The following is a 16,647-nucleotide window of genomic DNA, read 5'->3' on the forward strand; positions in this document are numbered from 1 at the left end:
GAAAAAATAAAAACAAACCATGTCATTCTCAGAAACAATATAATCATCCATCCTAGATTGCTCTACTAAGATATGACAGGCGTAAACCTCATGCATCAATCACTCCGATTCTGTTTATAATTGCTCTAACATATGACAAGCATAAAGTTTTATGATAATAATTTTTTATTCTATTTATACACCATATCATTAAAACTTTTATTATTAATTTTTTCTTATACTCTCATTAAATGTTGGCAAAAAAGAAAGTTATTAATATATATATATATATATATATTTAATACTGATTAAGTTGAAAACTTCATAAATTTTTCAAGGGATTAAATGATTTTTGAGGTTTTTTTATTCTAATAAAATATATTAGAAGTAAATTATAATTATGATTGGATAAATCATATTTCTTATTGAGTCCAAATCTTAATTAGTAATATATTCATATATATATATATATATATAATATAAAATATATGATAAATTATATTATTCGCAATGGATGAATCAAGAATTTTTAAATTTTTTTTAAATTTTACATAGAATCATATTAGTTAGTGAGAGAAACTTTTGTATTTGTATAATTTTATCAAATTTTCATGTGACACAATTTTGTCAAATTTTCATTATGGGATGGAGTGATGGACTTTGGAATTATATTTTGTTTAAATTATTCTAAGGCTTGATCATACTCCCTTCATTTAAAAATATAAAATATTTTTAATTAAATCTCACCTCTCAATAAAAGTAATTGCTTACTTTCAAATTAACTATATCTTATCATATTTATCCTTATTAAACATCATGTAATAAATATAAAATTATTTATTGATAGAGGTACTCTTTTAACCGAAGTAATAATTCCACCTCAAAAGATTAAAAATATTTTATATTTTTTAATATTTAATTTTTTAAAAAATATCTTATATTTTTTTAAAAAAAGTATATAATATCAACATTTGGCCTTATCTACATTTCTAAATGTTTTGGCACAAACCCACAGAGTGAGAGTGCATGTGCGTGTGTTATTTTATTTATTTATTTTCTTAGTAAAATATTATTTATTTATTTTAAAAGCCAAACAGGCTTAAGTTAAGTGTTTTAGAAGAAAGGCGGCCAAAACAAAAAGAAGACCATATAGCAATAATTAAATAAATAAAAATAAAAGAAGACGCATCCTCGTCAACAAGAGGCCGTCGTCAGATCAGCCTACCTACTTACTCTTTTTTAAAGTTTCCCATTGATTTCAAATTAAAAAATAATAATTTTGCAAAGTCTTGAAATAGTTTTATTTAATTTAAAAAACACAATTACTAGTGTTTTTAATTTCATTGAGTTTTGTTTTTAATTTTTATAGTTTTTTAAGAGATTAAATCCCTATAATTTTACAAAAATTGGTGATGTTTGTCACTTAAATCCCTATAGTTTTCAATCCCTATAAAAAATAAAATTATTAAAAATTATAAAAACTAAAAATAAAATTTGATAACACTATAGAGATGATTGTATTTTCCCTTAATTTTAGATCAGCTTCTTCTAATTTATTTTATTTTATTTTAGTCAAATTCTTATAGTTTGATTCATTAAATACTTTAATTTCTAGCAACTGAGGTCGTGTATGATGGAAAGGGCTAGTTCCTCATAATATAATAAATTAAGGTTAGAATCTTCACTGAGATAGATATTTACATTTAGTATCTGATCATATCGTGAATAAAATTATCTCCAATAGGAGAATACCTTTGAGCAATAAAAAAAATTTTAATTTTTAGAAATTAAAATTATTAATAAATGATTAGTTTTCTCAAAAAAAATATTTTTTAAATTTATTGAAAATTGATTTACTATTTTTGGACAAAACTCAAAAAATAAAGAAAATTTAATTTAATAAAATATTTACATTTTTGTTAAATGTTTTATAAAGATTCTATATATATATATATATATATATAAATTGTTTAGAAAACATAACCTAATTATATAGATTGAGTTCTTAATTTCATTTTTTAAAAGAATAATTCAAGGATTTTAATTATCAGATATTAATAAAATTAAGGAATCAAATTATAAGAGCTCAGTAAAAGAAAATAAACAACAAGAAACCTAATTTAAAATTGAGAGAAATTATAAAAACTTGTAAATTAATTTTTTCTAAATTAAAATTAAATCAAATTAAGTCTATTAATATACAAAATTTATAGAAGGCATTATTCATGAGGTATTAACAATGTTGTTTATCTTATAGTTGTAAATATATGGCTTATTTAATTTTAAATAATGATCAATTTGATACAATAATAATAATTAAGAGCCACACTAATTATATAACATATCATATTCTCGTTCATTTTGATTTGATATTAAAAAACTTGATAATTTTTCAAAAATTTTAATTACTTTATACTTCTTCCGTTCAAAAATATAAGGCATTTTTTAATAAGTTGAATGCTAAAAAATATAAGGTATTTTTAGTCTTTTGAAGTGTAATCATTATCTTTTTTGCAAAAGTGCCCCTATTAATAGTAACTTTATATTTAGTATAGGATATTTAATAGAGATAAATATGAAAAGATAAGGTTTATTTGAAAGTAGATAACTATTTTATTAGGAATGAGATTTAGTTAAAAATATTTTACATTTTTTAATGGATAGAGTGTGTGAAAAGATACTTTTTGTCGAAATAAAAAATAAAAAATATCTAATTATAGCCTTACTATTATTATTTTTTATTACACAGATGTCTTGTTATTAAAGGTATATTTTCCTTGAAGATAGAATCACTAACTAGATATGAGCATCTTTCTCCATAAGATATGAAATTCAACATTTATTCATCATATTGGGATAGACTAGATCTTTTTCAATATTTAATTTAAGAAGAATCACATTCAAGCACCACTTAAGAAAGTCATTTTTTTTTAAAGTTCATATTTCTATTTTAATAATAATGTATTTTTTATTGATCTTTATCTGTAAACAAATTTTTTGAGTAGTCTTAAATACAATTCTCCCTTTAATCTATTAAGTAATATGGGAAAATTACATCTAAATTTCACAGAAGATAATTTATTATTAAAAAGTTCTATGAAATTCATAAAATGCTTTCAAATTTCAAATATTGTGTATTTAAAATTTATCTAAGGGCATTTATAGTTAGACAACGAATATTTATAACTTATTATTATAAGTTATCATTTTTTTTTACAAATTGTAAATACTTATTGCTCAATTTTAAATATCCTTAGTTAAATTATTAATGTACAAAATTTGATATTTAAGAGTATTTTGTAAATTTTATAAAACTTATTTGTAATAATTTTTTTATGGAACTTATGTATAATTTTCTCAAATAATTTTGTTTTTTTTTTAAAAAAGGAATGGTCCATTCAACCCCGAAATTCAAATCATTCTCCGCCGTGAAGAAACGGCGTCTAACCGACGAGGCACAGCATATATATAAAAGAAGCCAACAGAAAAATCAAACGCTTGACACGCATCACACTTCTTCACATCAAATACGTTGCACAGAGAGCTCCATTGGCCACACACAACAACACAATCGCATTTCTTCCCAGATCGGACCGACAAGGTGAAACTCTCTTCTCTATCCCTCTAATTCTTTTTCATTCATGCATGGAATGCAGATTACTGAATCGGATTCGCATTTCGCTTTTCGATCTCGTCGCTGTCTCGTTTTTCTGTGGATTTTGTGTTTCGTTGTTTGACCTTTTGGCGTTATTACTTTTGAAATGAAGCTTGTATTTGATTGATTGGCAAAATGCAAGTGAAAGAAGATTCTGGAGATTATGCATTGGTTTTTTGAAACAGATAAAGTTCAGAGTTCCGTTTTTAGCTCTTGCAAAGCGTTTTTTTTTTCCGCCTAACTTTGGACGGTCGGGTGCAGTTTCGGGAGTAATATGTTCGATTAGATTTTCTCTCTGCAATGTGTTTGTCTTCATTTATTGTATCTCAAGTCAGAATCGTTTTTTGGATGTGTGATTCATATGTTACTGAATTTAAGGGTGAAATGCCCAAATATGAGCGATTTTCAACAGTGAATTCTGTGCTTGAGAAAGTTCCGTTTTAATTATGATTAATTTATTTATATTTTATCTTTTTCTGCTGCAGTTTTTTGTCTTTTTCAGATTGTATGCCTCGGTATGATTTCTTGCATCTGGGAATTTTGCTTGCTATATAAGACTCGTCTTTCTTTTTCCCCGACTTCTTGATTCTTTTTGGGATATATTTGAGTTGTATTGGAATTAAAGATCTTAAGCCTCGGTTGTAATTGCATGTCTTTTAATTATTCCAGTGCTTTCTATTTCTGATTTTGGCCAGTCTTTGAGTGCCTTGCGGCTTTTCCACTCTGGCGCTTGGAGTACCGTATTATTGTGTTCTAAAATTTATGTTGAACAATATACGTTACGCTTGATAATGCGCTCCAAGTTAGCAAGTGCTTTATTAGTTTTTCGTATAATATTTTCTCTCTCTCTTCTACTTTTAGTGAGACACGATTAAAGGGATTGTTCATGTCAACATGTTCAGTTTATAAAAATAATAAATCCGTTTTGGCATACTTTGAAACCAGTTTCAAGACTTATTTTATACGCAAGTCGGAATTCAGTATTTTATTGAATTAAGGAAAAGCGATAGCAGGATTCTTGATACTGGTGAAAGTTAATTAAAGGTGGGCGCCAAGTCATTTTAGATAGTACATTTATGGCCACATTTTGAAATTTCAATGGAAGAGAAAAAACCGGACATAACAAGCTTTCTTGGGTCCCTTGTTATTATGCTTCTCTTTAAAGATATAGAATCGTAAATAACAGAAAAATATCGAGATTATACTACTTTTTTCTGGGTTTATCAGATGTACTGCTACGTTAACTTTGGAGCTATGACTCAATTTTTTATTTGCTACAAAAATATTTATTACACTTTTTTTATCCTTTGGTCAGTCCTTGATGACTGCTGTTTATTTTTTATGCTGAATTTTCTCTGTTTTTTGTTACCATCAAATAAATGCTTTTTACTTTCAGTTCTAATGGCTTGGTCCTTCCTTGCTAGATATATTTATGCATTTGTGGATATCAAAGATTTTACTACATTTAATATGTTGACAAGACAAATCAGGGAATGATTTAAACTACTCCATTTTGTTCTTCTATTCTCTTGTTTTTAGTTTTATTCACGTGTATATTCATATTTCAAGAGAGTGTTAGGTTGTGTCTTTTTTTTCTTTTTCATTTCCATTATTTTTTCATAGTTCAACATAAAAGTTATATTGAGTCCGCATTTGAATGCTGTGTGATTTGTTCTCTCTAGCAGTGGCATGATTTTTATACTAAATTTAACCATGATTCCTTAATATATTGATGTAGTCATCTTGCATATATTGTGTTCATACAATCAAACATGCATAGGTTACATGAAACCAATTCAATTCAATCCTGACATCTCTCTATTATAGTGCAATGGATATAGAAGATACGGATGTTTGTATCATCAAGGAGCCAGATCGTGTGATAGTCTACTCAAATGAAACTTCACATGAATCAGGTCATGAAAATGGTGCTAATCAACACAATATTACTGAGTCTTATGAGCCAATAGTTGAGAGTGCTGAACATCATAGTTCGGAGGAGAGCACCAAGGAATATGAGGTGAAGGAATGTACAACAGAAAATTCTGTTAAGAAATCTGATCAGTCGAACATAAACAGTGAGAAGCAGAGTTTTGTGGGTTCTCCATGCGAGAAGAGCTCAAAATCCCACAGAACCAAGGCTGTGAAGCAGAGATCAAGACCTCCCATTGGAAATCCTCACGGTAGAAGTACAGGAAATGTCCAAAAGAAGCACACAGTTCCACAACCATTTGCTCTAGCAACTGAGAAACGTGCCTCTGGCATAATGCGCCCTCTTGCTGAAGATAAGCAGGGCACTCATGATAGAAAATTGATAAATAAAAAAAATGTCCTCACTCCAAATAATTTACAACAGAATAAGGTAAATGTTGATGATGAGGTTACTAGTTCCTTGAACCATTTTGATATCTCTACGTACATGGAAGTACGATAGAAACAGATCCATTCTCTTAGTCCTCCTATTATATATGATCAAGTAAGCAAATCCTGAAATGGTAGGCATGACTTCTTCCATTGGCATCCAGTCATATCAGCATGAACTTATAGTCACTTTATTATACCTATGGTTCTGATGCCTATCTCTATAAAATTTTTGAAAGCTTTGTCTAAAAGACCGTCATTGAAACAACAATCTATGAAGACTGCTTCATGATTGTAAACTTGTAAAAGTAATTTATGCATCACTTTATTTTTCTAATCCAATGCATTTATCTACAGTGGATCTTATTTACTCACTAAATTTAGTTATGCTTAGTGTTAAATGTTTATCTGTCTTGCTACTTGCAGTTGGAATCACCTCCAGCGTTAAGAAAGCCATTGCAACCTAATAACAAGAAGCATCCTGATGAAGATGATTCTTGTTCTGTTGTTTCTCTGTATCCTATTAAACCTCTTAGTTAGATTGACAGAATCAATCTCATTTGCGTTTTCTTATTCTAGTACTGGTTCTTCTACTTTCTCATGGAATTTGTAATTGATAATTTGTTATTAATCCTTGACTACATATAGAACTGCAGCTTCTGTGCGATCATTCAAGTCTAGGGCAACTGTTGCTTCAGCTCCTGTGTTTCAGTGCACTGAGCGTGCACAAAAACGAAAGGAGGTAGCATCTTTATTCAAGTTTAATTTGTTTGGATTTAATTTTCTAACCGAAATTGACTGGTGCCTGCTCATCCTATTTTGAATGTAGTTTTATTCAAAATTAGAGGCAAAGCATCAAGCACTGGAAGCTGAGAAGAATCAAAGTGAAGCAAGGAACAAGGTGCATCATTTTCTCAAACATCTACGGAACCAAGATATATAGCTGTCTCTTATTTTCCCCTGCTTAGATGTTTGTTTTCCATTTTAATTTTAAATTCTTTTCCCCTAGTAGGCTTATCGTTGCATTTTCTCACTCTATCTCCTTCATCAATTTAAAAACATTCAAGGAAGAGAGGGAGGCAGACATCAAGCAGCTGAGGAAAAGTTTAATGTTTAAAGCAAATCCGATGCCAAGCTTTTACCATGAGGGGCCTCCACCAAAGGTTGAATTGAAAAAGGTATGAGACATAATCTTATGATGTTATATGCATGAGATTCTGATATAATAACCTCTCAAGCAACTATAAACTAGATTAGCACAAAATAATAGTAAAAGATTGATCTACGATCTCCAAGGTTTGGTTGTTGATAGAGTACAGTAGCATAATACAATCCATATAGCTGACCTCACTTGGTGAGATAAGAGTTCTTGTTGCATTGATTTGCAATCCATCTAGATGTATTTTTTGACTTGTGTTCATGGCAATTTAAGTAATCTAAACTTTTCTGGACCAGCCACCACCTACTCGTGCAAAATCTCCAAAGCTAGGCCGCCTGAAGAACTGTAGTGGCTCCACTGTCAGTTCCTCTCATGGGGACAAGGTCAAGGGCAATGTTGTCCGGGAAAGTCATCACTCTAACAAAGAAGATGCCTGTGCTAACATAGATTATGGGATTGACTTAAATAATGGCAGTAATAGTTATGAACTCAATAACAAGATCAAGGACATAGAAGAAATGAATGGGATCAAAGGAAATGGGCAAGTGGCTCTGATCATCTGAAGATCAGCCATCAGTCATAATGCTTTCAGTGAGATTTGCTTTTCACTTCTTCTAATTTATGAAGAGTTGAGTCTTTAACACTTGTCTCTATTCTGAAGCATGTTCTTGTTATTTTCTTTAATTTATAATCTCTTGCTATGTGCTTTTGTCTAATTTAAGTGGTGAAAATGTCCATATGTAATTTATTTCAGCTTGTAAGAATGAAACTTATTTATCACAAGAGCTTATTTAAGCGTCTGTTTGGCTCCCCCAGAACAAGGTCAGACTGTATTTTGAGGTTCTTGTTAAAAAAATAAAATTCTGTGAAAAGGGTCATGGTCTATCTCTCTCTCTCTCTCTCTCTCTCTCTCTCTCTCTCTCTCTCTCTCCCCTGTTTTTTCAGTTGTCTTTTATCTTTTTTCAATATTGTTTCTCTCATTCCTCAACTATTAGAGCTGGGGTGGTTTCAATGAGAAGTGAATGCTAGAAAAAGTTTTTTTTGGAGAATATCAATGAAGGATCCTTGAAAGAATTTAATATATTGACAAGACTTGTATATATCAGATTCTTGTTAAAATTTAAACTTCACTTGTTAATTGTTAATGTTTATTTGTTAGAAGTTCTTGTGAGATATTAATTTTTTTTCACAGGTCCTTCAATAATATTCTCCCAAGTTTTTTTTGGGGGAGGTGTTATTATAATTAGGTTTGTTGTTTATATTGTACTTTAGGTATGTGCTTGAAGGAAATGATCCAATTTGTTTAAATGAGGCTTTTTGTCTTTTTATTTTCAGATGTTTTATAATCTTTTCATGTATGCTATCGATCTTGTAGTTAAGAGATTTTTTTTTTTTTTTTTGGGTTATCGTGTGCATGTGTACTCTTATTAGAGGTGCGCATGCATCTTGTAAGAGAATATATTTTGATAAAAAAAAATGACAGTTAAGTTCTAAAAAATTGAATTAATGAATAGTTAGATTTTCAACAAAATTTTTTCAAAAACAAGTTGTAATTATCAATTTAAACATTTATAAATAAAAATACATGATATAATCTAAGAGTTATATTCAATATTTAAATATTTATTTTCAATTAAAATTTTTGAATTTGCAATCATTTAGATTAATATTTCTAACTCATTTTTTAAAAAAAATTAAAGGTTTAACTATCATTAATTTAATATTTTAAAATTTAATTGTCATTCATTCAAAAGAAAAGGCAAGGGAGAATAAATGTCAATTGTTGGCATGCAATGAGAATTACCTAAAATACCCTCGGTCAATCTTGATGACCCCACAATACAACCAGATCAACAAACACTTTAGAATTCAACAAAACTAATAGAGAATCAAGTTGTAGGAATCAATGAAATTGGTAAAAAAAAAAATACAGAGAGCACAGGAAAAATTTAAGAAAATATCCTTCTACTAGTTTCCACAATGAAAATAAAATTAACAATCACAGCTATTGATGTAAAACAAGAAAGAGAAAAGGAAAAGAGAGAGAAGGGAGGAGGGAGGAGGAAGAGAAAACTATATAACTTTTATTTAAATATTAAAAACTAAATACAATTGAAAAACCCTAAAACTATTTATAGATATCTAGAAATAATAAAATAATAAAAAATATGAATCTGAATCAAATTATAATTTAAAAGATGATGATAAGGTATCTAGCTAATCTAGATATCTTATTTTATTTGAGATAATACTTAAAGATAAAATAAATCTAAGATACTAAATAAATAATAATGATCTCTAGATACTAAATCAAATATTAATAAATCCTAAAGAATCTAATGGATATTCAATATCCTTATTCAAAGGATACTAATAAAATAATTTTAAATAAAAGTAATCAAATCTTATCTATATTCCATCATTTCTTCTCTACTTAAAGAACTCTCTTTCGAAGAGTTATATTGAAGGAACAATTTTAGGATGGGATGAAATTTCAACATAAATAGTGTATTAATCCAAAGCTTACGTAAGAGTGAGTTAGGTGGTAGTTGATGATGAAATTTGATGGTTTAGGCAAATTTGGGAGCTAAAGGTAATGGTGGTGGTGTAGCGTCTAATATTTGGATGGCTGTGCATAAATTATGGTGATGATATTAATTTTTGAAGTTTAATGAATCTCAAATAAGTTGAGCACAAAAAAATGAAATTGAGCTTTGGTATCAAATTGATGAGCTCTAAGACTATTTATAGATATCTAAAAATAATAAAATAATTCTAAATAAAAGTAATCAAATCTCATCCATATTCTATCAGCTATTCAATCTCATGGGCAATTACAACTACAAAAAAATCAACATGCATAAAAGGGAAATAGCAGGAAGAAGATGAAGAAGTAATGTCAAGAAGAGAAGATTCAAGGGGGCAGTTTTACAAAATTCCATGCCCTATGTGATTTCCACCCATGCAAGGTTTTGGGCCCATTTTTTTTTTCAATAAGCCCATTCGTGACACAAACTCGACAAGGTGAGCAAGGTGAAGAGAACAAAAGCTCTAAACCAAAGGAGAGAACAAGCATATAGCGAAACTCAACGTTGGACCAAAAACCCGGAGTTAGTGGGGAGAATTTTTTCAATTAAAAAAGTAATTTTAAATAATACTCTCTCTGTTTAAAAATATAAAATATTTTTAATTGAATCTCACTCCAATAAAGTAATTACCTACTTTTAACTACCCCTATCTTTTCATATTTACCTCTATTAAACACCTTACAATAAATATAAATCATTATCAATAGAGGTATTTTTAAAAAAAATATAATGATTACACCTCAAAAGACTAAAAATGTCTTACATTTTTTAATATTTAATTCTTCAAAAAATGCCTTATATTTTTAAACGGGGTGAGTAAATATCATCATCATAGACATGTGCAGTTATTGAGGGTAATGTAATTAATTTAAAAAATCAATATATTATCAAAATTCTATATGAATATTAAGATCATGTAAAAATGTAATCCACACATAATTGAATTATACACTTTAAAATTTTAAATATAATAGCAAGTTTTTAAAATTAATCTTGATTCATTTTTGTTCAAAACTGAATTCATAAATTTAGTTGAACATTGCCACTCCTTTAATGATTTTTTTAAAAAAATAGTATTCTATTCAAAATTTTAAAACTTTACAGTCAAATCCATTATAAATCATGTCTTAGTATATTTAATTAATTAAAAAATTTAAAATTTAAAATCATAATTTAATCAAATGCATGTAAAAATTATTTGGTTAAAAATATAAAAACTAAATGTTTCATTCAAAAATAAACATTACAAAAATATTTACAATATACTTCAAACATTTCTTCAACAATAAGGCAATTTCCCTGAAATAAATATATATATATATATATATATATATCCCAATGTGGAGATGAGTTGGGATGGATATTCTACACTCCCCTCATTTGTTCTCTTCTTCTTTTTTTGGCTTGACCTCATTTGTTCTCTTCCAATTTAGCCTCTTTCTACAATTTAATGTTGGTATTTTCTCACCTTTCCCTCACTCCTCTTGGTATCTCTCCCCTCATTTGCTTCTTTTAACTATTCTCTCAACTTGTTTAGGAAATGGGTGTAGAATCAAGAAATAAGTGGAGGCATATTTCAACCAGACTAACCAGGTACATGTAGTTTTAAAAACTTCAGAGGAGGCAATTGACCACCTTGAGACTAACATGGGTCCACCCTGACTACTTAAATACAATGTTTTAGGTTACAATCTATGTGAACATAAAAAATGTCTTTGGAAAGCTATTTTTAATTGGATCCAACAAAGTTCAAATTTAATCCAATAGTATTGGTTATTTAATAATTACACACACATATGTAAAAAGAAAAGAGGTGAAAAACAAAAACAAAAAGCACATTTAATTATTTGCTACTCCTCTAATCTTATTTATATATTACTTTCAATATATTTCATCAGTATCAAGAAAAATTTTAAAATTTATTAACTCTGTTTTAAAATTTAATAAGTTTTCAACTTTATCCTCATGAAATATACATATTTAATAACATTTTTTCTCTCCAACATTTAATGGAGGGTAAAATAGAAAATTTATGATAAAATTTAATGACGTGACTTATAAATGGAACAAAAAAAATTATTCTCTCTCTATCCTATAAATAGGACCAGAGGGAGTATGTTGTGGGAGGAGGTTGGTAAATGATAAAATGAATTCTTTAATAATTAATACCTGTGATGTAATCTCTTTCTTTTTTAAGATAATAGATGTAATCTTTTGCTTGATTAAAGCAATGTATTCTTATTGTTTTTATTTAAAAAATGAAAAAAAAAAAGGAACCCATGGTCACTGGTGGTGAAGCCTAGCATAGTGGGACAATTTGGACATTGTTCAAGTAAAGGAGAGAGGGTTCCCCTTAAACAAGGAAAGACTCCTTTTATGGCAAGCAAGATGGAAGAATCTATCAAACAGGCATACCAAAGTAAAGGAAGTTTGATTCCCTTGTCTTGAGTAAGATTCTCAAGGTACCAAACAAGATGTGCTTAACGCAAATAGCCTATAAATATATTTGTTATTTTTCAATGCATATAACAAAGGAATATTTATAATTGTGAAAATTAAAGAGGATTAAACTTATGAATCATATAATGAAATTGTGAAAAAGAGTGATTAAACATAAATTAAGGTTGGAAACTAGTATTTTTGATAATCAATTTGATTTTATGCCAGAAAAGGTGACTATAAAAGCAATTTATTTACTAAGAGAATTAATAAAAAAGTATCAAAACAAAGGTACAAATGACTTTTATTGACTTAGTAAAAAAAATTATGATCGTGCACTAATAGAAGTACTTGGGAAACTCTTAAAAAAGAAAGAAGTTTGGATTACTTGCGTTAGAACTATAAAAGATATATATGAGGGGGTAACAACTAATATTAAGAATATTTGGTGATGAGACAGACTTTTCCTATAACAATTGGATTATATTAGAGATAATCTTTAAGCCTTTATTTATTTGATCTCATTTTAGACATTTCGACTAAGTGTATTCAATAGAAAATCTCAATTACATGCTTTTTACGAATGATATATTTTTTATTAAAAAGTTAAGAGAATAAATTAACTACAAACATGGGTTATAGAGGAGGACCTTGAAATTGAAGGCTTTATTCCTAAATATAAGTAAGATAGAATATTTGCCTTGTAATTTTGATAAGAGATTAATCATTATTAATTTGGAGTGAGATTAAGAGATTAGGTCATACCACAGGTGAAAAAAGTGTAGATATTTGAAAGCAATTATTCAACATGATGAAAAAATTGATAGAAATGTTGCACATAAAATACATGTTGGGTAGTGTAATTTAAGAGGTTAAAGGGATTATCTATGATAGAAAGATACCTAATAAACTTAAAAAAAGTTTTATTAAACTACCATAAGAATGATCATATTATATGGTAGTGAATGTTAGACTTTAAAGGGATAATGAGAGCATAAAGTTAAAGTAGAAAATATGAGAATGTTGAGATTGATGTGTGGGCATACATCAAAAGATAAAATATGAAATGAACATATATAAGAAAAAAATGGGCATGGCATATATTGTAGGAAAATGATAAAATATCATTTGAGATGATTTAGACACGATTAGAGAAGGCCATGAGAAGCATCGGTGAGAAGAATGCAATAGATAGCTCAATAAAGAGAGATAGAAAGAGATGAAAAAATATTTATAAAATTATTGAACGAGATCTCTTATCAACATTTCTAAAAGCTTGATTGATAATAGAGCATGATAATGTCATGTAATTTACATAATTCGTCCTACTTAGTGGGATGTTGTTGTATAATTAAATTATTTTATCAATTCTCTTTTCATCTATTTAATTACTATCATAAGACATTATTATTAACTGCTAATGACCACAACTATCAACTAATTTTTAACTCTGAAATTCATTTTAAATTAACACGATGAAACAAATTTTTTAAAAATTGGTTTGAAAAATAATTTTAAAAAACAAAAGATAGAAATAAAACAAAACAAGTCCTGAGCCAAATTCGTAATTAAAAGATCTATACATTCCAAAGTTGGGGAATTATGAAGTTTGACAGAGGCGTCCATGTATTGAAAGAAGCAATGTTTTCAGAATTGGACTAGATATTGAATCGAAAAAGTAGCAGTTTACGGTTCGCATGGTTCAACCGTTTGGACCAATGGTCAAATCGGTGACCTAATAATTAAATTAAAAAATTATATATGTATATAATAATTTAAATATAAGAAATACATATGAAATTGTTAATTAACTTAAAAAAACTAAATATTTTAAGTTTATTATGATTTAACAAGCCACATGATATAACATAATATGAAATAATTAAAAAAATTAGTCATTTTTTTAAAAATTTGATATAAAATAAAAAAATTGGATCCGATTTTCAGCTTGATTCTGGTTCCCAGTCTGACTGTCGATTCGAAATGGCCAAACCCGGCTCAACTCCTAAAATGATTTTCTCATATGAACCAAATCAAAATTCAGATCGGTTGATGGTTGGACTGATTGGACCGTCTAATTCGGTCTGATTTTAAAAACATTGGAAAGAAGAGAACCATTAATAGCCCCCTAAAAAAGTAAAAAATGACTGAATTGAAGATCCTAATTTTGTGACATGACTCAATATTATATATGTATAGTTCCATCTATTTAAAGTTTGAAAATAAATCGAGAGCATTTCGTCCTCGATATCTCTAATCATTGGCTTCACCTAATAAAATTTGTACTTGAATTCTATTTATCTTGAGTAAAACTTCAAAAGGATTTAATTATTAGATGGTTTGATTAGTCTTTCTTTCTTATACCTAAGTTAAAAGTGAAATTATTTGATTTATGGAAGACAAATAACTACAAAAGCATTTGCTTATAATGTTTTCATTAATTATGAACAAAAGTTGGTGGCATTGATAGTTACAAAACTCTAAAATTTGTACTCCCTCCGTCTCAAAATATAAAACACTTTTGAAAGAGTTTTTCCATCCTAAATATAAAATATTTTGAGTAGATTAATGTTTCATTAAATATATTAATTTTAATATTACTCTTTCTCTCTATATAATTAATTTCTATCACTTCTCTTTCAATATATTAAATGATGAGTATTTTGAAAAGTTTATATTTTTTGTTTTAAAAAGATAAGATTGTTAAGTGTATTTAATAAGATTTATTTACATGTAAAATTTTATCTAAAAATATTTTATAATTCAAGACGAAGGAAGTAAATATTAAGCCCAATTTGCAATTTTGTTTAACTCTAGAAATTAGAGAACAGGAAATATTACTCTTTTTTTATTTGGCCAACAACAAAGAAATATTGCTCAAAGACTTACATAAATTCAACACATATTGTAACAGACTTTCACGTGACAATTCACAACTTTACAAAATGTTTGTAGTGACCGTTGAAAACGAACTTTGCAATCAGTTTCAATAATAAATGCAGGCAGGCTAGATCAGTCAATGGTGGCTTTACGTGACTAAAGCCTAATTTATCAAATTTCACTAAAAAAAAAAAAGAAAAAAGCCTTCTTATCAACTGTTTTTATGTACATGAAGTTCCGTGCTCAATTATTTAACTCATTTTCATGCTCTACGATTCACAATCTTATTTATAGAATAAATCATGATCCATATATATTTGTTTAAAAAAACCAAGAAGTAAAAGGTATTTGATAGTGTTTACTAAAATAAATCCAAATCACAATACTACTTTTTTTAAAGTCAAACTAGTATCTCTATAAGATTTTTGCTTTTTCCTACATGGAATATAACTTATTTTTTATTTTCTTCCAAGTGGGGAGGGGGACTGGTTGACATCTGCCGCCCTAATTAAAAATAAATAATCTAAAGTTTGACTTGCAAAACTATAGTGTAATACTGTGGTAAATACCTAATTAATTAATTAATTATAAAAGTAGAAAATTGGAATTGTTTGCGTTTTCATACAACGAAAATTATTTGAGATTATGAAAATTATAATTTAATATACTATTATTAAAATTTAAACAATTTTAAAAATATTACTCTTTATAACCTTATATATAAGTCACCTAAAAAGAATTGATAAGTACTCATTAATTACTTCTTTTTTCAATTTTATCTATTTAAAATTTTTTATAAGTAGGTAAAAATTTACCTATGTATAAGTGAGAAATTTTTTTAAAGGTAATATTTTTAATATAGGTAAATTGAGAAAATTTTTTTAAATAATATTAATATTAATAATTGAACTGTTTTTCTCTAATTTAATGTTTGTCCTTTAATAATGTGTCTCACTTAGGGGTGATTGGTTGAATAATTTATTTATTAAATAATTTTTTTAAAATTTATTAATTATATCTTAAAAATAAAAAATCTTATATTTTTTAATATTTATTTTTTAAAAATATTTTATATTTTTAAAAGACAAAAATAAAATATACTCCCTCCATCTTAAATTATAGAATATTCTTCAAAGAATTTTTTATTTTAAAATATAAGATATTTTATATAAATTAAAATTTTCATTAATTTTAATATTATATTTTCTTTTTTTATAATTAATTTTTGTCTCTTCTTTTAATATATTAAATAATAAATATTTTTAAAAATTTATATTTTTATTTTAAAAAATAAAATTATTAAGTATATTTAATAAAATTTATTAATATATAAAATTTTATTTAAAAATATTTTATAATTTAAAACGCGAAGCAATACGTTATTTAATTTTTTATCTCCCCAATTTTCGCGGTGAACAATCCATCCCGGTTCAGAAGGCGTCTAGTTTGAACCAAATGTTTAAGTTTTATCCTTAAACAGTTGTCTGATGTACATTCTTATCTCACGCGCTACTTGAAGCGTGTATTCACATCCCCAATGATCAGATGAGACAGCGATCCCGCCATTTGTCGACGGTCGTTTGGTG

At 27.4% G+C, this 16,647-nt stretch overlaps 1 protein-coding gene across 2 annotated transcripts; it reads left to right on the forward strand.

Moving 5' to 3' along the window:
* Positions 1 to 3,481: 3,481 nt before the first annotated feature.
* On the forward strand, positions 3,482 to 8,026 carry LOC129319837 (protein WVD2-like 3). 2 transcript variants are annotated; one of them, XM_054964916.1, is made up of 7 exons: positions 3,482 to 3,580; positions 5,462 to 5,996; positions 6,422 to 6,510; positions 6,644 to 6,737; positions 6,825 to 6,896; positions 7,063 to 7,173; positions 7,451 to 8,026. In XM_054964916.1, the coding sequence occupies exons 2-7, from the start codon at positions 5,466 to 5,468 to the stop codon at positions 7,715 to 7,717; spliced, it is 1,164 nt and encodes a 387-aa protein (XP_054820891.1). In that variant the 5' UTR covers positions 3,482 to 3,580; positions 5,462 to 5,465; the 3' UTR covers positions 7,718 to 8,026. The 2 variants fall into 2 exon arrangements, with proteins under 2 accessions (XP_054820891.1, XP_054820892.1); XM_054964917.1 differs by having other exon boundaries at positions 6,647 to 6,737.
* The last annotated feature ends 8,621 nt before the right edge of the window (positions 8,027 to 16,647 follow it).

Source organism: Prosopis cineraria, unplaced genomic scaffold (genome assembly GCF_029017545.1).
Source record: "Prosopis cineraria cultivar Desert tree isolate PC_DT_omini unplaced genomic scaffold, ASM2901754v1 PC9, whole genome shotgun sequence".
NCBI lineage: Eukaryota > Viridiplantae > Streptophyta > Magnoliopsida > Fabales > Fabaceae > Prosopis > Prosopis cineraria.